This window comes from Monosiga brevicollis, genomic scaffold, assembly GCF_000002865.3.
Source record: "Monosiga brevicollis MX1 MONBRscaffold_31 genomic scaffold, whole genome shotgun sequence".
In the NCBI taxonomy this organism is placed as follows: domain Eukaryota; class Choanoflagellata; order Craspedida; family Salpingoecidae; genus Monosiga; species Monosiga brevicollis.
In genome coordinates, this window is record NW_001865068.1 from 475,125 (window position 1) to 499,658 (window position 24,534).

At 55.3% G+C, this 24,534-nt stretch overlaps 7 protein-coding genes across 7 annotated transcripts; 4 read left to right on the top strand and 3 right to left on the bottom strand.

The window, feature by feature from the left end:
• Positions 1-215: 215 nt before the first annotated feature.
• On the top strand, positions 216-1,022 carry MONBRDRAFT_11755 (uncharacterized protein; the record flags this gene model as incomplete). The annotated part of the gene is made up of 1 exon (XM_001749511.1): positions 216-1,022. The coding sequence occupies one exon, from the start codon at positions 216-218 to the stop codon at positions 1,020-1,022; it is 807 nt and encodes a 268-aa protein (XP_001749563.1).
• Positions 1,023-1,722: 700 nt separating this feature from the next.
• MONBRDRAFT_29125 (uncharacterized protein) lies at positions 1,723-4,466 on the bottom strand (the record flags this gene model as incomplete). The annotated part of the gene is made up of 12 exons (XM_001749575.1): positions 1,723-1,854; positions 1,968-2,090; positions 2,227-2,280; positions 2,367-2,495; positions 2,614-2,822; positions 2,931-3,034; positions 3,107-3,198; positions 3,304-3,354; positions 3,437-3,501; positions 3,675-3,852; positions 3,927-4,164; positions 4,249-4,466. 12 exons carry the CDS (start codon positions 4,464-4,466, stop codon positions 1,723-1,725), a joined length of 1,593 nt encoding a protein of 530 aa, XP_001749627.1.
• Positions 4,467-5,636: 1,170 nt separating this feature from the next.
• Positions 5,637-13,499, top strand: MONBRDRAFT_29126 (uncharacterized protein; the record flags this gene model as incomplete). Its single annotated transcript, XM_001749512.1, has 27 exons — positions 5,637-5,766; positions 5,810-5,870; positions 6,056-6,108; positions 6,291-6,403; positions 6,510-6,611; positions 6,717-6,921; positions 7,029-7,079; positions 7,205-7,242; positions 7,457-7,509; positions 7,624-7,704; positions 7,826-7,865; positions 8,948-9,040; positions 9,263-9,379; positions 9,473-9,560; positions 9,681-9,770; positions 9,916-9,965; positions 10,055-10,258; positions 10,369-10,504; positions 10,655-10,827; positions 10,903-10,971; positions 11,092-11,217; positions 11,400-11,546; positions 11,644-12,435; positions 12,573-12,716; positions 12,789-12,892; positions 12,997-13,087; positions 13,170-13,499. The coding sequence occupies 27 exons, from the start codon at positions 5,637-5,639 to the stop codon at positions 13,497-13,499; spliced, it is 3,681 nt and encodes a 1,226-aa protein (XP_001749564.1).
• A 397-nt stretch (positions 13,500-13,896) lies between these two features.
• On the bottom strand, positions 13,897-16,339 carry MONBRDRAFT_11758 (uncharacterized protein; the record flags this gene model as incomplete). Its single annotated transcript, XM_001749576.1, has 8 exons — positions 13,897-14,195; positions 14,275-14,419; positions 14,534-14,639; positions 14,742-14,888; positions 15,321-15,556; positions 15,678-15,797; positions 15,873-16,005; positions 16,104-16,339. The coding sequence occupies 8 exons, from the start codon at positions 16,337-16,339 to the stop codon at positions 13,897-13,899; spliced, it is 1,422 nt and encodes a 473-aa protein (XP_001749628.1).
• Positions 16,340-16,660: 321 nt separating this feature from the next.
• On the top strand, positions 16,661-19,137 carry MONBRDRAFT_34204 (uncharacterized protein). Its single transcript, XM_001749513.1, has 10 exons — positions 16,661-16,854; positions 16,994-17,124; positions 17,281-17,316; positions 17,421-17,513; positions 17,608-17,873; positions 17,959-18,114; positions 18,214-18,351; positions 18,489-18,561; positions 18,645-18,819; positions 18,922-19,137. Exons 1-10 carry the CDS (start codon positions 16,790-16,792, stop codon positions 19,097-19,099), a joined length of 1,311 nt encoding a protein of 436 aa, XP_001749565.1. The 5' UTR covers positions 16,661-16,789; the 3' UTR covers positions 19,100-19,137.
• A 104-nt stretch (positions 19,138-19,241) lies between these two features.
• MONBRDRAFT_35292 (uncharacterized protein) lies at positions 19,242-20,619 on the top strand. The gene is made up of 2 exons (XM_001749514.1): positions 19,242-19,725; positions 19,945-20,619. Exons 1-2 carry the CDS (start codon positions 19,510-19,512, stop codon positions 20,326-20,328), a joined length of 600 nt encoding a protein of 199 aa, XP_001749566.1. The 5' UTR covers positions 19,242-19,509; the 3' UTR covers positions 20,329-20,619.
• MONBRDRAFT_29130 (uncharacterized protein) lies at positions 20,562-24,066 on the bottom strand (the record flags this gene model as incomplete). Its single annotated transcript, XM_001749577.1, has 9 exons — positions 20,562-20,696; positions 20,789-21,961; positions 22,056-22,277; positions 22,399-22,578; positions 22,671-22,908; positions 22,997-23,067; positions 23,192-23,305; positions 23,828-23,914; positions 24,001-24,066. The coding sequence occupies 9 exons, from the start codon at positions 24,064-24,066 to the stop codon at positions 20,562-20,564; spliced, it is 2,286 nt and encodes a 761-aa protein (XP_001749629.1).
• Between the last annotated feature and the right edge of the window lie 468 nt (positions 24,067-24,534).

Genomic DNA, 24,534 nt, shown 5'->3' on the forward strand with positions numbered 1-24,534 from the left:
ATTCCCCCCCCCCCCCCCCCCCCCCCGCCCGCTTCCCGATTCGCTGGCGGCGTGAGAAACCCTTGTGTCTAACAACGTCACGCGTGAGCAAAGACGCGTAACCTTGGTTCAAGCTCAACAACCTTGAAGTACACCCCATCCTTTGGCTCATTTCCAGCGGCCGGATCCCGCTGCCACCGAAACGGAAACCTTTGATCTCCCAGCTCCTATCAAACATGTTGTTCAACCCCCGTCACGCCTTGTCCCAGCCCGAGTTGGAGCCCGGGCAAGCTCAAACCGCCCACCTGGCGCTCAGTCAGTTTGCTGAACAGGCCGAGCTTCGTCATCGCCGCAGCAAGGAGCGCGTGCGGGCCTCAGTTCGCTCAGCCGGGCCTCCGTTTGCAGACCGTGTGGATGTGCCGCCAGCCAACCCTCAAACGCCGATGGCAGAGTGTGGGACATCTGCGGAGTGTGTGACAACTGGTTCTGCCAATAAACGGGATCAGCAGCTGGCGCTCGTGATTGCCTCCATGGAGGCCATTTTGCAGCAATTCGCCCAGGCCAAGCATGAGCATGAACTGCATGCACTCCGGCAAACCTTGGCGAATTCACCCCGGCCACCGCCCCAAGCGTTTTCGGCCCCCTCCAGCCCCCGCGTGACAGAGCAAGGCGGCCTTTTGCGCCCTATGCACCAGCGTCGCGCCTCGCTACCCGCCGCGCACACGTTGGTCAAGGCGGAGCCGACTCCCTTGCTGGGCATGACCATGCGCCATCCCAATGACCCGTTGCCGCAGCCCCTTGAGCAAGTCTCAAAGACCACGCCCCCCTCCAGCCTTTTGGCGGACCCTCATCTTGGAGCCCCTTTGCACGAGTATCATGGCAAGGTGGTTGCCACCCAGGCCTCCCTACACCTGGGCTTGGTGGGCCTGTATCGGATTGAGCTTCATGAGCGCTTCCTGCTCTTGGTCGACGCCAGCACACTGCAGCCGCGAATGGAGATCCCGTACATTACGATGCAGCGGTACGGCCTTCTTCTTCTTTGACGCTTGATCCGCTAGTCTCCTGAATTCCGAGCGCGGATGCTCTTCGCTGTTCCCCACACTCACGCTTGGTGGCATCGATTGCTCCGGCTCGGCTATGCTGCATCTTCTCTGTCTTTTTCCGCTTTAGGTACGGCGCAGACGGCGAATTTTTGCAAATTGATATCGGTAGCCTGTTTCCACAAGCTGCGGGGACCTACCTGTTGCGCAGTCCAGACACCCCCACCATTTTTGCCAAGCTACTTGAGTGCGTTTGCTGAAGCCTGCCCCGTGTACCCCCCCCGTCTCGGTATACGCGCGTGGTGCCTCTGCTCACCCGTTCAATCTTCTCTCTTGCTGCATGCCCCGTCGTCCTGCCCGACTTGTTTAGAATCTTGGCCTAAACAGCCTGGACCAAATCTCGTCATCATAATTATTCACATGTCAGCCCCTTTCGTGTAGATTTACAAGTGGTCGTGTCATGGCAACTGCGTCGTCTTTGCTCAGGAAACGGCCCTCGAGTTTTTGTACTTTCTTGAATGTGCACATCCGCGCGGGCCTTGAAGCCGCGGGCATTAATTAATCCAGTCCTGTTTCTACTGCCTCAGTCAACTGTTCTTGCTGGCACCATTCGATTGTCTGAGACACCACATCTTTTACACAGAGGCGGAGCAGCCGTTCAACAACACGGGAGGTGGCGGGCCAGGAGGAATGCAACTCATGTTCAAATGCAAGTATGGACTTCACCCAAGGCCCGCGCTACAATCAAATCAAGCTGCGAGACCGGTGTCTTGAGCTTGGGCACGACGTCTTCGCAGGGAAGGCAGCGAATGTCTTCACCAGCAATGTATAAAATCTATAACCCCCCCCCCCGCGGCGAAATTTACAATTCAACCGACATGCCACAATCAAGGCCGAGTCCTTGTGACAATCATTTTTAAGGCGCAGGAAGCCAGCGCAACGTCTTACCTGGTCGCCCTCCTCCAGGCCGGCGCGATCCGCAGCCGAGTCGGGCCGAACCTTGGTCACGCGCATGCCATCAGACCGAACGTCTTCCGAAATGGCCAGACCATAGCCGGCCTCGTGAGACTCCTAGGCAAAGTATGACAACGATGCACATGAGCGAGAGGGAAAAGAAAGGACTGGGTAGAAGGTGCGCAGAGAGTCGCTTTAGCTGGCACACGTGCCAGTAACATGCCCTTGAGCTCAGCTCGGAGCCTGGCCTGACCTTAGAGAGGACGACGGTGAAGAGGTTGTACGCAGCATACTCTTCTTGAAGCTCCTGACAGAAGGGAATATTCATCGACTCACAACGTGAGTGACCATCAGGCAGCCTTGGCATTGATGCTCGCGTCGCAGTGAGCACACCTGAAAGTGTCGGTCATCGTGGATAGTTGAATCTTGGGCAAAACTGTCATGACTAGTATCACCCTCATCGTCGTCGGTGGCAGTGCTAAAGCGCTCTGAAGCATCGCGTTCGTGCACGTACTGTTTGGCCTATGTCCAGCAGGCGAGGCCAGGACCAGGGTGAGCCGAACCACTCGTCTCTGGGCGCACCAGACCGACCGCCACAAAACACCAAGATGCAACGGCGATGCGAGCTTGATGGTTGTACCGATTCAAGCGGTTGGACGCCCAAGAAGCTGTCCATGCTCGTGGGCATGGGCACGGAATAGGCTGGGGCAATGACGTGTGAGCGACCATCTGCCGGGCCAGCGCGATGGCCCGCAACGTGGTTGCGCATGGGAGACACAAACTCATGCTCCTGTCGCAAGCCAGCCACGCTCTCGCCATCGGCAAAGTACTTGCGGTTGATGTTGCGCGCTGCACACCGTAAAAGTCATCGCAGCAAAGGCCGATTTGAATCAAACAGAGTAGCAGAGAGATGGCCCAAGCGCAAGGGACAGACAGACAGAGGGATTAAAAACGAACCAAAGTGGACTTTGCGGTTGGGGTCTTGGTCCTGATCCGAGGGCTCTGGCGTCTGAAAGCGAGGGCTGGCAGCATCACTAGCGTCGGACGGGGTCAGGAAGCGCCTAGAGATGTGCAAGTGCAGGCTGCAGGGGGCAAGAGGGAGGCGGGGTTATGCCGATTGGCGGACCACGTACTGGTGAATTTGCAGCGAGAGGAGGTCGCCGCCATGGTTGATCATTTCCCGGGCCTGTGCCAGGGACATGGCGCGACAAGCAGATCCGTTGATCTGTGTCGCGACGAGTCAGCGCGAGTCAAAGGTATGTCAGGAGGGTTGGGATTGAGGGACGATTGGAAGAGGAAGACGAGGTGGCCACGGCTGATTGCCACGCACCGCTAGAATACGATCTCCCACGCATAGCCGTGCATCGGCGGCCACCGAGTTCTAGCGAGGGGCAACGGTTTCAAAGTTGTTGAGCACTCTGCCAGGCCCTGTGGTGCTGCCAGCGCCCGTGGGGGCTACGTACCGGCTCGAGGGCTGTGATGACCAGGGCTTCGCCGTGACTGGCCGCGTCTTCTCCCACACTCAAACCTGTATGTACCCGGTAGAGGCGTAGCAATGAGCCAGTCTCAACTCACAATCTTTGAGCAAGAAAGGCAATGGAGGAGGGCAAGCCTCTGCTTGTTCCCGAGTGGGGCGTCAAAACAATGGGGATAGTTGGCCATGAGCACGCCGCCAGCGGCTTGCTTTGTCGGGTGGCCTACCAAAATATTCGCCGGGGCGTCGGGCCAGATCGAGATGGTGGGCAATACGTTCTGGGGTGCTGGATCTGGGTGTGGCATGGCCATTCTGTTGCTCCGCGCTAATGTGGGCTTGGTTCGAGTGCTTCTTGAGCAGGATGGCCTGCTCAGCGTACAGTTCGTGCACCTCGGCCAATTCTCTCTGGGAAAGGCCAAAGAAGGGTGACGGGGGCATGGAAACATAACGGTAGACAAAATATCGAATTGAGAACGCACCTCGAGTTGCGTGCGAGCTTCCTCTTCCCGCTTAAGGGACTGCCGCAGATGATGTAGCTCCGCGTTGGTGGCGACCATAAAGCTTTCGAAGCGGTCTTCCAGGTCGCGCAGATCACGGCGGAGGATGCGATCTTCTGTATTGGTTGGCAGGGCAGTCGGGGTTGGGACGGCGGCAGAACTCTCGGTGGGATAGGGCCTGCCGGGCTTGCTCAGGGAATCCAATGTCAAGTCATCTCGCCTAAATGGTGGAGCATGGACACATCGAGGATTATGATTGCTTTGATAGAGGCACAACCAACACCCGCGAGAGACAGATGGCGACCGTGCAGGCGCAGGGTGCTGTCCAGGCAAGGTGGTGCTTTGGGATGAGGAGAAAGAGGGAGAGAGAGAGAGAGAGAGAGAGGGAGAGAGAGAGAGAGAGAGAGAGAGAGAGAGAGAGAGATAGAAAGGAGCAGCAGAAGAAAGCAAGAGAGAGATAACGAGAGAGCGAGAGAGGAAAATAGGGAGGGGCCAACGTGCCGCGGGGACCTTACCGAACATTTGTGCGGCGGAGAATAGGCCCCCGCTGTTGCTGTTGAGCCATGTCCAATCTTTGTACACAGAGGGTGGAATCGAGAGAGCCAGGGCAAGTGGGACGCCCCTCGGGGCGGGACTGGATCAAAGGAGCGTAAATCAGCGGCGCGATTGGGTCTTCGCAGGTGAGACGTGTGCTTGGCGTCGATGCGTTCGTCAAGATGACACGCGGCTGCCTGATGTCTTGAACCCGTAAAACCAGGTCTTTTAGCGTGCGCGTGTGTGTTTGCGTGCGAACTTGAGGACCACGGCGTGTAGAGTGAGGCGTCCAGGTACCGCAACGATGCGGTCGCCGTTACAGCGCGGAGGCCGGCAGGTGAAAATTCGAGCATGCACGCAAGCAATTTTAAAAGTATTTTACTAAAAGCCATTCGAACACGGTCAACAAGGAGCCTTTCTTGAGTGTGCTGGTTATATCGTTTTGTCTCAGCATTGATGCACTTAGGATGTATTTTAATGTATAGACTTTTAGAGTTAATGAAGTAAATAGTCGAGAGGAATACTATACTCATGTAAATGGTCATTGGGTTAATGTAGATATAACTAGAGTAAATGTTGCTTATATTACAGATATTGAAGCTCGTGTGATCGTTCTTGCAGATATTAAAGGTACAAAGTTACGCAGTTTGATTGTGGACAACGTCGCCATCAACAGCAGCAGCAGCAGCAGCAGCAGCAGCAGAGGCGGCAGAGGCGGCAGAGGCGGCAGAGGCGGCAGTGGCGGCAGGAGCAGCAGGAGCAGCGCGGCGGTGAGACCAGAGGTAGCGTGTGCATCTGTGGGTGGTGGTGTTTGAAGGAACGGGGTGCGGGGGATGTCTACTTGCGCCTGTGCGTGCGTGTGGGTGTATACAATTGGCGTCGTCGAGCCTTGTTGTGACTGGACGCTGTGGTGTACCGCCGCTCACAACATTGCGTTTCATCTTGACGTGCAGGCACACGCCTACGCACGTACCGTTTGGTACCCTGAGCGTCTGGCTGAGCATTGAGGCCATCATCTCTGCCTGCGTCGCTGCCTGTCCTCCAAGTCGCTGCTCTTTTTTTTTTTTTTTTTTTTTTTTTTTGCTCTCATCAATTTGGTTGTGCCCATCGATAAGAACCCAAGCACACGGGGCGACTTTGGACGGCACGCGAGCAATCATGTCCGTGTTTAGAGGTTTGGCGGACTCCCTGCGGCGATTAGCCATGATTGCCAGTCGGACCAGCGTCTCCGAGCTGCCGGATCACAAGGCCCTTCAAACCTTTGACAAGCGCGGCATCGGGAACTCTGGTACCCCGTCGGCTCGCTCTGGTCACGTCGCCGTCATTATCAGTGACTATCTCTATGTATATGGGGGGTTCCAAGATAGCGGCAGGTCTCACACCTGCCCTGAGGTGCGTTGTCTCGCGGGGTTCATGAGCATCGCGTCGCCCGTTCTGGCACGGGCAGCCTGTTGGTTTCACTCCCGCGTGTGGCGTGCGTACGCGTTGTTCCACGACCAGCTTCATCGGATGCATCTGATTTCCAAGCAATGGGAGCTTGTACCTTGCACCGGAACACCGCCCTCTACCACCTGCAGCCAGTCAGCTGTGGCGGTGGGCTACGAAATTTGGATATATGGCGGCACGGAGTGTACGTCAAGCTTACGTTGCGCCTGTCAAGGAAGAGGGCTGTCAAGGAAGAGGGGCGCTTAGCCCATCTGGCCTGTGGACTTGCTTTTGTTGTTGCATTTGCCTGCCTTGCGTGCCCGCGGCATTCCTATTGTAGTTGGTGCTTGAGGCCTGACTTGCTCCGTGCTCATCTTACTGACACAGATCCCTTTGGCGTGAACAATGCTCGGGACCTACATTACATTGACGTGCGCGTGGGCGAGTGGCACACGATTTCTCATGAAATTGATCAGTGCCCACTGGCTCGCTTTGGACAGGTGAGCAGCCCGTGCGCACATGCTCTGCCGTCTGCATGGCCCCGGCCGATGGTTGATATCTGTTGGTGCTTGATGACATTTGCTGCCTGATCAACCCTGGCTTTAGTCAATGGTGTATGATGCCGCACAAGAGTGCTTTTGGATTTTTGGCGGCACACAGGGCACCCAGTTTTACAATGATCTGTGGCGCTTTGATTTGGCTACCAGGGTACTTATCATGTACCCGTTTGCAGCCCCACCCTTCGCTCGTCACACAAATCACACCTGATGGTTGCCCCTGCGTCTTGATTGTGGTCACCTCTCCTCCTGGTAGACTTGGGAGGAAATTGTTCAAGGGCCCTTTGATAACTGGCCCACCCCACGTTACCGACACCAGGCCGTTATGCACAATCACCGCATGGTCGTCCTGGGAGGTGGTACGCCCAACCCCACTCCCGATAAGTTTATGGACACTGCACTTGTGTTCAATACGCGCACGCGACGATGGGAGACTGAACATCTGCACGGTGACAACGCGGGTACGTGCTCCGTTTGCCAGTATATCCGCCCCCACTCCCCTTTCCCGTCCCATCTTGTGAGCAGGGACTCTATTCAGCTGATGTGCGTGACGGCCGCGGATGCGTAGATGGCTATCCTCCCGAATTGCGGTCCCACACCTGCACCAAATACGGGGAATGTATGTCGATTTACTGTCTCTTGGTCTTGCTTGGTTTCGCTGGCAAACTGGATCAGAGCCTGCTATGCTGGTCCCTGCTACTCTCTCATTTCGGTGGGCGGTGACTGACCTCCCTTGTGTGATAGACCTGTACCTGCTCGGCGGGATTTCCAAGCCCAGACAGGTTTGGGTTCACGTCTTTAGGTTGCATCTGCCCACCTTGCAGTGGGAGCATCTCAATCATCTGCGGTGGCCTTGCCCCACCCTCTTCCACATTGCTGAAATCACCAGCGTGCGTATCTTGGCCGCCACACTTGCTTATGCAAGATTCCGCTGTCACTCCAATTATTTTTGGTTGACCAAGGTCTAATCAATTTTGCTGTGTCGGCCACCCACAGTACGGCGAACTGATCACCTTTGGTGGTCTCGCACTCGGCAGGACCGACCGGCGGTACGCTCGCGAACAGACATGCTTTTCAAAAACGGTCGATCACCTCGCAACCACGCCTGCGGTGGCGTGTCGCCATCGCACATCTTCCTTGAACCTTTAATGCGACTGTAATAGGATCAATGACGTGTGCTCAGTCCTGATAACGCCCACTCCCACCTTGAAGTATCTCTGCATCGTCGCCATTGCTGCTGCTGGGTATGTTTCTGATGGGTTAGGCATTGCACGGGAAAACAAGGTTGTGGAAGTTGGGTGATCAAATTAACGTTGTGCTGCCAATGCCACGCCTGGTAAAACCACCGTCTCTTTCCAGCGCTAGGTTTCAGCCCGAGGAAGTCTACCGTGCCGTGGGCTCATCGGTATGCAAATGAATGTCTTTGGCTGTCTTGCGATGAGTATCCTTCGCTTCCTCTCTTCTTCACTTTACCTGTCTCTAATCCATATTCGATTGCCTGCGGGGCGCCGTCTCATTAGATGCTGGTGGATCAAATATACCCACGCACCTCTACGATCCAGTCAAAGTCTTCGGCCCCGCGCTGTGCCTCACCCTCATGATTGCCACGAAAGGCGCACCTGGCTCTGTATCCATAATAATTGTTTTCTGCACTGCATCCGCGTTGACGCGGTCCTGTGATGTGGTTAAACTGCCAGCAGATGACGACGTGGTGAAATGCAGTAGTGCACGACTTGAGATTACAATTGACATTCATTTTGATGCTAAAACCGATGCCAAACATCCTTGCAATATGGCAAACCTCCCTGTGAATGCACACTCGTCGTCCCTGAACAGAAAGAACAGAAAGAACAGAAAGAACAGAAAGAACAGAAAGAACAGAAAAAACAGAAAGAACAGAAAGAACAGAAAGAACAGAAAGAACAGAAAGAACAGAAAGAACAGAAAGAACAGAAAGAACAGAAAGAACAGAAAGAACAGAAAGAACAGAAAGAACAGAAAGAACAGAAAGAACAGAAAGAAGTAAAATACATCGGACTAAAATTTGGAGGGTAATCGGCAATTTTAGAATCGAATTTCAAATTTGAATTTTTTTTTTTTCGCTTTTTCTCTCTCTCATTTTTCAAGGAGCTCGTCTGAGCCGGCTGGCTCCAAGGACCTCTCTGAGACCGTTGGCTGCCTGCTAGAGCCTTGTGATCGTCACCCGCGCGTAGCAGGAAGCTTGGTGACAGGCAGAGGGTTCGACTGTCCCGCCGAGTCTCTCTGAAGGACCAGGAGGATGCGCCATCAAGCCGTTGTGGTTGCGGTCGGCCAAGGTGAGAGGCGATTGCCTTTGCCCGGGCCATTCGTGATGCAGAACGGCTGGCTGTCTGGCACAGATAGTTTTGGATCAAGCCGAGCCTCGGAACATTGCTGCAGTTGATCTTTTTCTCATCTTCTGGTACTGTCACACCCTTGTCAGGCCGGCACTTCCCGTCGCGGCCGCAGTTCGATCTCGTGCTCGAAGCCGCCTTGGATGGCAAGAGCCTCAGCACAGACCCCGTGCCACACAAGGCGTCCTTCACCATTGACAATGAACTAGTACGTGAAGATCCTGAACGCCAGCGGTCTCCTATCCACTGCTCACCCCTCTGTTGTTGCTGGACTAGGCTTGGATCCTGACACGTCGCTCTTGGAATTACCATCGAGCCCAGCGGACCCAAATCAAACTCAATGTCTGTCACGCGCACCCCCCTTCCCCCTGTTTGACATCCGTCATCATCCCTCTGGGTCAGCCTGACGAATTTTATCATCGGCGTCTAGGTGTATGCCGTGCCCCAGGCCGAGGTACAAAGCCAGCTTAACATCGCCGGCACGCGCGAACTTTTGGGCTATGTCATGCTTGATCTACGACTGGCTCTTCCTGCAAGCCGCGCTCGCGTAAGAAGACAGCGCGCTGTTACTCGTACTTCTTCCCAGACTCAACGCATCATAGCACTGCCTGGCATGCTCATGTTTCGCCTTCTACGTCAGGCCTCCACTTGGTACCCTTTGCTTAATTGCGTCTATCGCAAAAGCAAACCCGAGTTGTTGATTCAACTATTTCTGGAGACTATGGATGGTGCGCTTCGTACTGCTGGTCTTATTGCAATGCGACAGCGCATTTGTTTCATGCAGACCAGGATGTGCACCACAGACCAGCAACAAAACAACACAAAACAACTCATGCCTTCCCCTGCAGCGCCCACCGATCGCATCCCCGTGGCAGTGGTTGAACGCCACCTAGAACCCGTCCTGGCACTGGGAGCACCCGCTTCCGAGGAGGACGCACGTATGTTTTGGCGCGTCATGCCGCTGCTCTGGCTATCGTTGACCTGTATTTTCATTTCAACGGTCTATGTATCTCCTTGTCAAAACAACATGCGCATCAACCCGTTCACCTACACCGTTGCCCGTGGTGGTTGGGCATTCGTTAGATGACTATGCGCTGGCCTTGCGCATCAAAGATGCCACAGGACTGACCGCGGTACGCATTTCGCATGGACTCGAGTGCTGTAGTCAGCATAACCCGCAACATTGACCTCATACGTTGGCAACCGCTTGCCTGCCCACCAGATGGCCCTCATGTCCGAGGCCTCGGATCAGCACGCCCTGAGCCAGGCCTTTTTTGAGGCCACTCTCGAGGGTCTCACGTGTGCTTCTTCCCCATTTGGGCTCTCACATGCCCATGATCTACGCTCACTGGAAATGTACCTAAATCTATGGACCACGGAGGCCAACCTCGAACGTTTTCTTCAGACAAATGGCCAGGACCTGCAGGTACGGGGCCTCGTTCTCCATGCGCGATAAGCCAAGCCTAGAGAAGGTCAACGGATGGCCACCGTCTCAACACAAGTAACGGGTACATGGTTGGGCTTGGTGTTTTGTAGTTGGCGGTGTGCTTCCAGGGCGCGGACGGCAGCCAGCCTTTGGGAACCTGCAGCCTGCACATGGCTGATGTGGCGGCTCCTAGCGCCGACCGGGGTCGCCCTCAGGAGCATCGCGTACGAATGACCTCAGCAGATGGTACCCGTCACTGCACTCTAACTATCGCGACGCAAATTATACCTCGCCACCTCGGGGCTCGGGCGGCGGAGTCGCATGGTGTGGCTGCAGAACTTGCCTCGGCCACACACACGACGGACACGGTGCACCATCACCCCGTTCCTCCTACAGGTGCTGGTGGTGCACCCCCTGACCCACTGTCCCTGAGCAGTGATGAGAGTGAGCCAGATCACCAGGGTGGCCTCGAGGGCCCGGACCACTCTCGGCCAGGCTTTCGCCGCTTGGCCATCGGGGTAGACTTTCAGACCCTTCAGCGAGCTCAGCGTCCTCCGCAGCAACTCAAGGTGTGTTGTCTGCTTCCAACTACGCGATTTTGGTTCTGCTCTTCTTCTTTTCACGTTGCTTCAATGGGTTGTTAGTTGCTGGTGCGCTATCGGACCGCCTTATTGGGCACTCCGGGGCAATATCTGACCCATCCGTCCGTCATGGTGAGTCATTGGTTGTAACCCGCCACTGCACGACCCGCCTTGCTTTTGAAATCGTAGCAATTGATTCCATGCCGCCGCTCGATCCCTTGTCTCCGCCCTTTCTAACGGTGATTGTCGCAGGTGCAACGGGGCAGTCAGGTCCAGTTGGCACACGGATTTGCCAGCTACGACCTAGTGACCTCTGTGCCCACCCTTGATCAACAATGGCACGATGACGTGGACGTTGAACTGATTGAGCAGGATCAGGTAACCTTACCTGCGCCTTTTGTACCCAACCACTGAACGCACCCCGCTTTGAGGTCACAACCCTGCCCAACCGTATGCATTACAATATCTTGATTGACTTTTTCAATATTATTTTTCATTTTTTCATTTTTTTTCAATTTTTCAATTTTTTTTTGTTAACCCCTGGGTCCCTCCGATGCCAGTATAATGGCCATCGCGTAGCGGGTCGTGGTCGACTTCGCCTCCGCTCGCTCTTTGATCAGTGGACTCGGGCTGATGGACACACCGAGCTGGTGTCGGCGCGGGAAACAGTGATGTTTGTGACGGACGAAGGCGAGGCTCCAAGCGAAGTACGGTCTTGGACCTTTGCGACAGCACCTTGTTGGACGTGCCTTTTCTCGCGACCGCTCTCACATTCGTTCGGCGACTCTTCTGACTCACATTTAGGTGGCTCGGGCCGATGTGCTGCTGACCCTACAAGATTTGGGAGCAGCAGACATTCCCATCAACGAGGCCACGTTTGCGCAGCGCCCGGCTTTGAAATCAGCCACTCATCACGCTGCTCTGCCACCCAAGGCTGTCGGTGTCGAGCACGATGGTTTTGAATCACACGGTCAACCTGCCGAGGACGGGGTGAACTTGACTGCTTATGGCCAAGGGGGGCCATGGCGAATGGGACCTGCCCCCGAGCGAACAGGGCACTTGCCGCCTCCTCATTCGGAGGAGTATGATACGTTGTCGGCAACAACGTACACTGCCGCGGCTGGCGCCGGCGAGCTGGGCGAGCGTCTGCCCGGAGATGCCGAGCAGGTGGCACAGCAATATCAGGCTCGGCTCGAGTTGGAGCTGTGGATGAAGGAGGAGCAAGAGCGCTTTCGTCAAACTCTAGAAGAGAAGGAGCAGGCGGCCTTAAAGCGCCTGGCGGCTGAATGGAAGGCTCGCAATGGCCAGCAAGAGGCCATTCTCACTCAGCGCATGCAATCCTACAACAAGACCTCGGCTGAGCTTGAGGCAACATTGCGACGCGTTCGCGAGCGTGAAGCAGAACTGGAGCGAGAATCCCAAGAGCTCGAGTCCAAGCAAGCAGAGCTTGCACAGCAACACGAGCGTGCCATGACGGAGTTGCGTGACGCTAGTCGACGGCTTGAATCAGACTTTGCGCACCAGGTATGCAAGTGGGGAAAACACTTTTGCCGCAGTTGGCTGTGTGTGTGTGTGTGTGTGTGTGTGTGTGTGTGGGTGTGTGTGTGTGTGTGAATGCTCCGAGCATTGAGGTTTTCAGATGTCAGCATCGACCTGTTGACCATCAGCTTGGCAATCTGGTCGAAGCTTAATATTTGCATCTATTCATGATTGTCACGCTCCATCTATGATAGTCGGAGCTATCGCAAAGCAGGACACGGTTCCAGGAGGAGCATTTGCATCGTATCTCCGAAGATCGCGATCAATTGGAGCAACGCCTCAAGGTTTTGCAAGAGGAAAATGAGGCGCTCCGTCTTGAGCGGAGCCGCGGTCCCAACGTAGGTGTTGGTCTTGCTGCGCTGCCAAGCCACACTGCAGTCCTCATCCGGTTTCATGTGGCTTGCTTATAGGCTCAACTTCAAGCCGAGGTAGTACGGCTCAGCAGTGAAGTGCAGCAGCTGCATCGGCAGCTCGACGCTGCCCAGCGTTCCAAGGACCAATACAAACAGCAATGGTAGGTCTTCTCAGGCCCTACCCTTATTCACCATCTTTATTGGGCCCGAGCAATGGATGTGTGCGAGGTGACCATCGTAACGTTTGGTGCTCGTGCTCTGACAGGACCAAGGCCTTGCACACTGTGGCTCAGCTGCGGCAGAAAGAGCAGCTCTTGTCTCGTGAGCACCTTCGCCAGCAACAGCGTGAGCTGGAGGTATGTCAGTCAGCTTGGCTCAGTTGTACGGCACTTCCATGTTTGCCTGCTTCATTGTATTTGTCTGTTGGCGGTCTGGTAGCATCTTCGTTTGCAATATTTAATGAAGGAAGAACGGGACGTGACGGGCAATGAGATGAAAGAAATTGCCGAAATCAAGGCTGAGCTACAACGGCTGGCCCAACTGACGGTGGGCAGTTCGTCGCGTTCGCTAGGTGGCCACAGCGAGCCTGGAACCTCGTCATCAGCTCCCCAGACCGAAGCCCCCGCAGGCTTAAACCGGCTGCAAGCCGAAGTTGCTCGCCTCACCCACGAACGGCAGTCGCTGCTCAACACGAATATCTATCCACCCACAGACCCGGTGATTCGACAGCTAGATGCGCGTATCGCCTTGCTCATGAGTCAGATGTGAAATAAATGATCTTGTCCTTTTTATCTGCATGCCAGCACTCCTTAATAAATAGAAAGCCGCCTCACAAGAGCAATGATAATATCAATAGCAAAGTCATGATCATCACTCTTCTCAATCTCTGCGCGGTGCTACCATCAATTCGTGCAAGCAAATCATGCTCATTCTCTTCACATCTTTCGAACCTCCGTCTGTTGTGTCTCTCTTAGTGTATCTGTTTGCCTATGTGCTTGTCTGTCTTTCCAGTTTTCATCCGAGCTAGGTACTGGACGACACACGAACATGCTTGAACCATATTAAGCAGTGCAGGTCGTGCGCCTTCACTTAATGCGCCAGGTCGTTGCATCCTTGCCATCCAGCATTTCCACGCCGAGTTCGCCTACCCAGCTCACGAGTGAGCCTAGTGCTTGCCACAGCGATAGTCGCACACCAGTGAAACACACGGGTTGACGCACGACGTACCGAGTCGTGCGCGAGCGCGGTCACACGCGGCGAATAGTGAGCCTCGCATCGCATTCTCACGCGGCGCCGTGGTTGCTTCGTGCCGTATTGTATGGCGAAAATGGACCATTTCATCGAGGGCCTTGGTGAGCACAGCAGTCGTGTCCTGGTCGGTCTGGACCCCCTCCGAAGTGGCCTCAGGTGGTTGTGCGCAATTGAAGCCCAGTGTGCGTAGTGTTTGAAGAACCTCCTGGGCTCCTGCGGCATTCATGGTTGGAATGAGAAGACGACCTCACGCACGCACATGGTGCGTGCTTCTCTTGGAACGACCACGTACGTGCTGTGACACCGGGATCCACTTGTTTGCTGACGGTGCCGAGCTTGAGCTCACGCATCTCTCGAAATATACGTTGCAAAGCGCCTCCCGTGTTGAACTCGCGTTGCAGGAGAAGCCGAACACTTTCTTTGTAGTCGCTAGCTTGCTGGAAATGATGTACAGAGGCTGATGACTGTTGAAGGTGGCGCACTCGCGAAAATGAGACAGATGTATGATCCATACGTGTGCCAAGTCTGCGCGCCAACCATGGATTACCAACCGCTTTGCTTTCAAGCTTTGCCAGTTGTCGTGTGCGGGCCACGAATTGGGCCAGCTTACGCACGGCACTTTCAGCCCCGTCGATCAACTCTGAAGTTAAATCTAGACTGTTGGCCCAGCGAAGTGTGAAAAAAAAAGCTTAGGTGTCTTCAAGACAGGCTGGGTAAAGCCAGGTTAGTTGTCACAGACAGGAGGGTAAGAACACCTACCTGGTGTCATAGTATCCCTGTAGGGCAATGTAGCGAAGACTGTCTGCGCTGTGGTCCGCCAAAAAAGCGCGAATAGAACGCGAGTTGCCGAGAGACTTGGACATTTTGACCGAGTTGAGCAACAGCATGCCAGTGTGCACGAAGCAGCTGCACCAGGGAGAGCCATCTCCTATGCTCTCTGTGTACAGCCAATGTGGACATCGTCCATAACATTGCGAACAAAGATGAGTTTTTCCCGTTCAATCTGCTGCCATGTCCTGAGTGAGCGCGAAGCAAACCAACCGCATTGTGCAATCTCATTGGTGTGGTGGGGGAACTTGAGGTCGAGCCTAAAAAAGGAGGGGAATTGGGGCATGACGTGCGGCGTTTCAAGATGCTCCTAGCAACGCTGGTGCGAGCTCAGCATGTGGTGGGGCAAAGGAACGGACCCGCCAGTGTGGAGATCAAGGTGGGGGCCGAAATACTCTGTGGCCATGGCCGAACATTCAATGTGCCTGTATTTTTCAACCAGCGTCAGCTGGTTGGCACGAGGGTAGGTAGAGGCGAATCATGGTGCGAATGGGGCAGACGCGGACCAACCAGCCTGGGCGACCTCGGCCAAAAGGAGATTCGAAACCAGGTTCATCTGAATGACGACTAGCTTTCCAAAGAGCAAAGTCACGTGGGCTTCGAATGTCGTGTGCACGAGGTTCCGCGTCTTGTGCATTGCTTTCGGATAGGCCAAAGGGACCGTAGCGATCAAGGCCAAAGGCAGTCACGTCGAAATAAATACTGCCATCTTCAGCGGCATATGCATGATTGCGGTCCAAGATGTTCTGTGATGGTACGGCGTGCACATTAGGGCATGCATGCCACGGAAGTGTGTGTGCTTGTGCGCGCGCGTGTGTTTGCTTGGGAGAAGCCGGAGGAGACATGCAAGTGACTTTCTCAGCACACCTGAATAAATGTGATGATGCTGTTCATATGCTCAGAGACGCGCAGCGGAAGGTGCGGAGGCAACACGTTGAGTTTGGCCATGTCGTCCCAGAAGTGCTGCTCCATCTCGCGCGCAAGGTCCTAGAAATGACACACGCGTTAGCCACATCCCTATAGGACTTGGGCAGCACATTCGCTCGGTAGGGAGAGCCCAACCTGCCAATTGCGCTGGTTCGCGTGCGCGCGGGCAATAATTTTGTCATCGATGTCTGTGACGCTCATGGCTTGAATCAATGACACTCCTGCCGCTTCGAGGATTCGACGCAGGGCATCGAGGCGCAAATGCGACCTGAGGGAGAGTGGTGGAAAAAATTCCAGCGTTTGATCAGGCTCAAACAGTCGAGATGATGGCCAGTGGCTGAGTAAGTGGAAGCGGCGCGTGCTCACATGGCGTGCCCGAGATGAGCGTCGTCGTAGACAGTAGGCCCGCATTGATACCAGTACAGGGGTCGTCCGCTGGGAATGGGCAGCGGCTCCACTTGTCGTGTAAGGCTGTTGGTGATTTGAAACAAGGGGCCAGCCTCGGCAGTTGTGCCCAGTGTGGCCAAGGCTCGGTCATGGCCATGTCGTCTTGCCCAGCCGCTGGGCAAACGGCGCAGCACGCGCGATAGGAGAGCTACCATCTTGCTGGAAAGCTTTGACTGTACGCCCACAGGCCAAAGCACGGGTATCGTCGAATGCAACGCCGCCCCTCTCCCCTCTTCCTGCTGTTCCCGCTGCTCACTGGCACGGGCACGGGCGCGATCATGAGGAGGTGAACACGAGCTCTGCCTCGGTGTCAACCTCTGCGTCTCTGAAGTCAAACCTGCTCGCAACGTAATCTCTACTACGGGTTGAAGTTTAGCTGTAAAATGAACCATTGGTCACAGCCCTCTCTCAAAATATCTTCATGGCTCTCTTTGTCTCTCTCAGTTTAAAATAATTTTTTTTCTCTCTGTCTGTCTCTCTGTCTCTCTGTCTCTCTGTCTCTCTCTCGTGGCGGTGAGGTGCAGGCGCCTACACGGGCTAGTTGAGGAGGTGGGGCCGTTGAGAACACTGTTGCGTACGCGTGGGGAGGACCCAGACTGGTTGCAATGGCTTCGACAGCCACCGCAGAGGCCGTTGGCGAGCGCCATGATCTTTACCGCAGCATGATGCAGTACGTTGACGGTTGCCTCACGCTCTGCGCGTTCAAGGGCTTGCCAGTCTACTTGGCGGGGATGCGATGGCTGGAGCTTGGTGGATGGGCTTGCATGGCTCGACGGACTAACGACCGTCACTTATTGATCCTTGTCTAGGCAGTTGCTGGCCGATGGCCATCATGATATGGCCCAGCAGCTGGCCGAGCGCCTGAGCACGGATTTGGGCGCGCTCTCAGCTTCGTCGGGCCTTTATGACCTGTTTGCCGCCAGCAACCAGACATCCACGAGTCAGTTTGATGTCTTTGGTTCAGGACGCTTGCTGTTTCACTGCCGGCTCCATGCGTGCTGTATAACCACTGACGCGCACCCCCTCGGTGCCTCTCTTCAATTCTGTGCTCATCTGCGCGTTTGGGTGGTGCTTCTCATACTCGTCCAAACTACAGTGTGGACGCAAAATACTGCCGCTACGACTTCTCGAGGTCGGTATCGTGTGCACAACTCGCATTTCCTCAGTTTGGCACGTGTGCTACAGGGCTTGGTGCACCTGGTCCTGATCTTTCATTTCGCGTTGTTTATGGGCTAGGTCTTGACTTTGGTCACACAGTGGACCCCGCCACGCTGGATGCCCGCTTCGAGCTCAAGGCAGCCCTGTCCCTTCCATCAGCACCGACCGTTTGTGCGTCGCCAAGACTGAAGACTGCTTTGCTGTCTTTTGAGGTGTTGCCCCAGCATGTTTATATTTCACCCTTACTTATCCCTCTTTGTGCCAGGCGCCGTTAGTCGCGACGGCGAGCTCTTTGCCGTTGGGTGCCAGGATGGTCGCGTGCGTGTTTATCGCTCGCGTGGTCTCGTGACTTCGACCAACATGGTCGAATCCGGTTCCGCGGCCATGCTTGCCAACTTTGACGGCAGCTCGCCCGTCTCTGCCTTGGCCTTTCATCCGACCAAGGCCATCATTTCAGCGGGTTCCACCGACGGTCTCATCAGTCACTTTGATTTCACTCCCAATGCCCAGAACATCTCAAACACACTCCAGGTGGGCCCAACGGCCACGCTCTGTCCCAAACAACTTTTCATGCACATGACTGATGATAACACGCAATGATGTTGCTTCGAGGCAGGATCCATGCGGCATCACTGCGCTCGAGTACCATCCGACGGGCGCCTACTTGCTCGTAGCCGCCGAGCATCCCACTCTTCGTCTTTACAATACTGATACCTGGCAGTGCTATCGTCCCGCCAATTGGGCCACAGAACACACGGCCCCTTTGTGCGCGGTACGCGTGCACGTTTCCGGCTGGCTTTCCAAGTGGCCCATGCAGTCGTAGCACTCATCTTACCCCCCTTGCGTTATTATGATGGGGAAATCGACATAGGCGCGCTTTACAAGTGATGCCAAGACTATCGTAACTGCATGTACTCTGGGCATGGTCAAAGTGTGGAGCGCCGTGAGTCTCACTTGCCTCAAGACGCACGGCCCGATTTTTGACATGGACTCGATCTGCAACCTTCAGGTCTGTTCCTACCTACCCCAGCTTCAATGATCCGCGTTGCCTCATTGGCAAAAGCCATGTGAAGGATATGCACTTGTAGCCAGACGTGTCATGTAATCGCTCACGCCGGGCCGGTTGTGATGGCTCTGCCTTGTTAGCTATCCTCAAGTGGCACCTATGCGCTCATTACAAGCTCGACGCAGCGTCTTGTGCTCATGCAGCTCGATAACGGTGCGTCTGGCCCCCGGGAGACAGGGTGAAAGGCTTGGTTGGTTCACCTGCCACTCATCACCTGTCGCTTTCAACTCTGGTAGGACGTGTCATCTTCGAATACAAGGGAGCTACTCCTGCCTCGGCCTCTACCCCAGCAGCTTTTGCTCAGGACGAGGCCTTGGTGCTCTGGGCGGATGAGTCGGGATCCATTGCCGCGTGGAACACACGGACCGCGGAGCCCTTGGCTGCTACTGCTGCCCACCCGGTGCCTATTTTGTATGTCATTGCTCCAAGTGCCTTGTCTTGCAAACACCGTCAGCCCGCCTGTCCCAAGCCAGTTGCGCTCACGCCGTCTCGGTTCGGTTCACCATATTGTAGGACCATGTATTACAGCGAGGCAAAGCAAATGCTCTTGACAGGCAGTGGTGATCGTCAGCTGAAATTATGGCAAAGCCCCAGTGCCAATGTAGCCACAGCCTCGGCCGCCGCCCAACGTCACGATAACTCTGTCAAGACGGAGACCATCAAAACCGAACCCACGACCGCTGATGACTAAAAAAAAAAAAAAAAATCAAAAGAATTGATCACAGCTCGAAACGTCAGAACTTTTTCCACCACAGAGTGTGTGTGGAAACGGGAATAATTGGGGCTGGAAAAACAACTGTGAAACGCATTTGATTTGTATGCAGGATCACGCTGACTTTTTTTTTTTCTTTTGCATCCGAACGAGAAACGGCAGCGGCAGACTTGAAGTCCCCGGTGCCGGTGCACGATCGGTGGTCTGGAAATCGAAGCATCGTAGAAAGTTTGACTGGTTGCTGACGGAGCACTTGGGTTCAGGTGTGAGCTGAGCGTTTCTTGCTCTGCGTGATTGCTGGAGGAGCCTGATTCCCTTCCGAGTCGGGTGTCACGCGGTCCAAGCCGATCTGTGCCTTGCTCGGCGTTGCTGGAGGGAGGTCCGGCACCATGGCGTCGAAGGATGGCCTGCTGAAGGTGGTCATTCTTGGCGATGGCGGTGTCGGCAAGTCCTCGCTCATGGCCCGCTTCGTCAACAACACCTTTGATGAACACAACTACCATACCATCGGCGTGGAGTTTTTGAACAAGGACATCATCGTCGATAACAAGACTTGCCACTTGCAAATTTGGGATACGGCCGGCCAAGAACGCTACAAGGCCCTGGTAAGCTCACAGCAACTACCCCGCGCTGCCTTCTTTGCTCTGCTCCAAGCCATAATTTGCAAAGAACAGGGCATCCAAGCGCGTCAGCGCCAGACCTGGCCCATCTCGCTTTGGCATGCAGTCGTGAGGCTCAATGACTCACCTTGCCTTTTCTCCCCTGTGTTCTTTGCCTGACTGTCCCGGCCCGCCGGACTCACGACGGCCGCGGCCCTGTCATAGCGGCGGCCTTTTTATCGCGGATCAGATTGCTGCATGTTTGTATTTGATCTCACGGACCGACACACTTTTGATCACTTGGACGCCTGGATCAGCGAGTTCAAGGAGTTTGCCGAGGTTGAAGACCCCGACAACTTTCCGTTTCTTTTGGTCGGCAACAAGGTGGACGTGGAAGGTCGTCAGGTGGCTCATGCTCAAGCCCTGGACTTTTGCAAGGGTCATCATGACATGCCTTACTATGAGACGAGTGCAAAAACCGCCGAGAACGTCGAGGAAGCCTTTCTCACAGCCGTTCGCCTCCTCATGGCCAATCAAGTGAACGTCAAGGCAAAGTTCACCGATACCGTCGATCTCAAGGCCAAGGAGCGTGCTCAAGGGTGCTGCTGATACATTTCTGTTTTTTTTTTTTCTCCTTTGCATTCCACGTCTCTTTCTCTTCTTTTTCTTAGGATCGTTCACTATCTCTCTCTTCTCCATTCCTCATTGATTTCTTCTCAAATTGTTGCTTCAACCCATGTATTAGTGTCGTGTTTCCCTTTCCGAATGCCCTTCCTTGTAGGCTTTTGCTTGATGTAACTGCGAATGTTGACATGCTTCATCTCGATTGACTTCTTGTGCATTTAAACGGCAATGACTGGCTTTGTGTTTGTCGCTTTGAGGGCGCTGGGCAGCCGCAGCGCGGCCGCTCGAGAATGCCCGTGAAGCCCTTCAATCAATGCTAGATCCACAGCGTCCTGAATAATAACCTCGGCAGACTAGAAAATGGGTACAAAGCATCACGCCTTTGAATGAGAAAATGGATCAAAATCACAAAGTGAATACCCATGGGACGGGCACGAAAGCGTACCGCGCGATCTTGCAGCTCAAGGAAGGTACGGGGCCGCAAGAAGGTGTGCACGCTCAGTCCACCAAACGACCGAGCCGTGCCGCCCGTGGGCAGCGTGTGGTTCGGGCCAGCTCCATAGTCGCCCAAAACCTCCGCAGCCATGTGGCCCACAAAAAGAGCCCCATAGTGCTTGAACCGCGGCACCAGCGCCGCCGCATCCGCCGTGTGCACCTCCAAGTGCTCTGGTGCCAATCGGTCCGACACCTCAATCGCCTCCTCCAGACTGGCCGTGTGCACAGCAAAACTGTTCTTCTCCACGGCTACCCGTGCCGTCTCTGCCGTAGGCAGCGTCGATAATTGGCGCTGCACCTCCTTGTTCACCGCCTCAATCAGCGTGCTGCTCGGTGTCACCAAAATGGCGCGCGCTGCCACATCATGCTCGCTCTGTGCCAACAAGTCGGCAGCCACCACCGCCGGATCAGCCGTGTCGTCGGCCACCACCAAGCATTCCGAGGGACCCGCCAACATGTCAATGGCCACAGCACCCGCCACCAACGACTTGGCAGCCGTCACAAACTTATTGCCAGGCCCCACAATCGCATCGCACACCGGGACCTCGCCGGCGCCATACGCAAATGCTGCAATGGCCTGGGCTCCCCCCACGGCCAACAGGCCATCCGCGCCTGCAATGTACGCAGCTGCCAGCACGCTTGGGTGGGGGCGGGGGCTTGCCACCCACACCTGCTTGACACCCGCCACCCGGGCAGTGATGGCACCCATCAGCACACTTGACGGCAGTGGATAGCGACCTCCGGGCGCATAGCATCCCGCCACCTCCACGGCTGCCACGAGCTGACCCGCCCGGCCGCCATCAATCTTCAGGACGGCTTCATCCTGGACCGACTGTCGCTGCATCTGGGCAAACAGCCGGATTCGCGACGCCGTGCGATCCAGCATGGCACGGTCCGCGGCCTCCAGCTCGTCGTACACCTTCTTCAGATCAGCCTGACGGTAAATGTGTGGTTGGCCCACCTCAATGTCGCGCAGACGCACGGCGTGTTCCAACAGCGCTGCTTCACCGCGTTCGCGGATGTCGTGCATGATGGGCTCCACGATGGCACGGGCATCGGCGTCTACAGGGTCGCGGTGCAGGGGCGGCACGTCGTCTGACGGAATAACCCGCAAAGTGGGCTCCTGCAAAGTACGGGAATTGGCAGGCGCAGTCAGGGTGGCAATGGGGTGAGTGGTGGAAATGATACGGGAAGCGGCTTGGAGGAGGTGAACTAACCACAACAGACGTTTGCTCAACCACATGGTCCTGCTGCTCGGCCTGCAAACGGGCTTTGAGAAACTCAGGCTTGGCATTGCCAGGGCGGCGCTTGATCTTGAGATGACGGCGGTCCAGCACTCGCTCAACATCCGTAAAGGAGACACCGGCACTCACACATTTGACCATGGCAAAATAAACAAGGTCGGCAGCTTCGGAGGCAACATGATCCGCCGTATCGGCCTATCAGCAAGTTTTACATCAAAAGTGCGGGGCAACGCAAAACTGATCAACTCGGCACCACCTAGGGCAGGAGAAAGAGGGCATGGGGGCCTGCATACGCAGTGCGGCAGTCAATCCGTACCTCACTCAGTTCAATGGCTTCCTCGACCAGCTTGTTCTTCAAAAGACCTGGGTCATTGTAGAGTCGCTGCGAGTAGGAGCCTTTGGGCGCGTTGGTTTTGCGGTCTTCAAGAACAGACTCCAATAGAGCAATGCCAGTGCGCTCCCCGAAGCACGAGTGCAAGTTGCGATGGCAAAAGCCCTGAAGCATGAGGCCAAGAGAGTGGGTTAATGGTGAGAAGGGGAGGAGCGAGGTTTGTGAGCAGCCCGCTATGCGTAACACGATGCACTGACCGCGCCGTGCTGGGTGACTTGGAAAATGAGCAGATCACGATCACAATCGTAATTGATGCGTTGGAGGGTTTGAGTGGCGCCAGAAGTGAGTCCCTTGTGCCACAGACCACGACGCCGGGACCAGTATACGCCTTCCTGAACTTCAATGGCCTTGCACAAGCTCTCTTGGTTGGAGTAGCAGACACCCAATGCCTTGCCCCGCTCGTCAACGACGAGGGTTGTCCACAGCTGATCCTCACTGCAAACGAGAGTGGGCCCGAGCGTGAGATCAGAAGCAATCGGCTGTACGTCTCCGTTTGCAAGAACGTCTGCACATGCGTGCGTACCGGTCGGTGTTCAGCAGGCTCGTCAGGAAGGCACTCGCCGATTCCGAGGTTTCAAGGGAGGTGAATTCAACCTAGCATCCACGATTGGAAGGGGGTCATGACATGATTGATGGGGAAAAAAAAAAGGTGGTTGTTTTCTCCGACGACGGTGCAGGGAGCTGAGCCGGGATGCCAAGGGGAGAACAGGGAGCGTACCACCGCAGCAATGCCGGCATCATCTCGTTCGCGGGCATGGGCAGGGTTGCTGGCGGGTTGCCAAATTTGCATGTTGGCAGGACGCTCTGGTACCGAGGCTGAAGCATCAGTCAGCTAAGGCCACGGGAGAAAAAGGCGTTGAGTCGAGTGACAAGGAGCTTGAGGCTGAATCAGAGGAGAACGTGGTGCAGAAGACATACAACGAGGGTGCCCACAGCCTCGATGATGGGTGCAGCTGGCAATCGAGAAGCGGCGACGGCAAGGCGCTCGCGAGGAAACTGAATACGGGGCATCGAGTGTAAGGTGAGCCAATGTGAACGGGAGTCAAATGGTCAGGTGCGATGGAGTCCAGCGGATTGACCCACGGAAGCTAGATCCTCGGCCGAGATGGAGTTGATGGGAACAATGACTGTCCGTGCGCCTGCGTTCAAAAGTTCCTCGACACGATGAGCATCACCGGTGCCGAGCCACACGTGCACAAGATCCTCCTAGGCCGTTGTGGGCATAGGGAGTTTGGCAAAATGAGCAACACGATGGGCAACCCAAAAAACATGAAACGTGCCAGCCAGCAGGGGTGGAGGCACGTGGAGGGCAGCAGCGCATGCGCGATGCAACAACAACCTTGAAATAAGGTACGAGGCTGGCAATGGGAGCCTGATCAGCAATGGCCAGGATGTAAGCTCCAAAGAGCCGGAGGTGCTGGCTTTCCGCCTGGGACAGCGCCTGATGCCCAAATGCGCAGGAAGAAGAGAGGTAATTTAAGAGTGGGAAGCGGTCGACATGTTCAGCTGCCAGCTACAATCGCGCACCTGCCGCCGTTCCAAGGAAATCTTGGGCAGGATGGCCTGGATCGGTTCCAGCCCATGAGGGGCCATGGTGGCCGATGACAGAGAGGAACAAGAACAACTGGGAGCTTGAGCTCCTTCACCCGCGCTGCGAGACGACAGCCGGGCAGAGAAGGATCCACCACAAGGATCAGATCATGGAGGTGTGAGCACGAGGGTTCAGATAGGGGGAGAGGCAGATCAGGGCCAACATCGAGCAAGCACCCCCCGGACATCAAGATGACCCAAGACCGCGCCGCGAGGAAAGAGAGAGAGAGAGAGAGAGAAAGAGAGAGATAGCCAGGAAGCAGGCAGGGCGGGTACGTACCAGCAAGCAAGTCAAGGCGGCGCGAAAAAAAAAGGCAAGGCTGGAGCAGTCACTGAGAGAGAGAGAGTTTGAGAGAGAGAGTTTGAGAGAGAGAGTTTGAGAGAGAGAGTTTGAGAGAGAGAGTTTGAGAGAGAGAGTTTGAGAGAGAGAGTTTGAGAGAGTTTGAGAGAGTTAGTTTGAGAGAGAGAGTT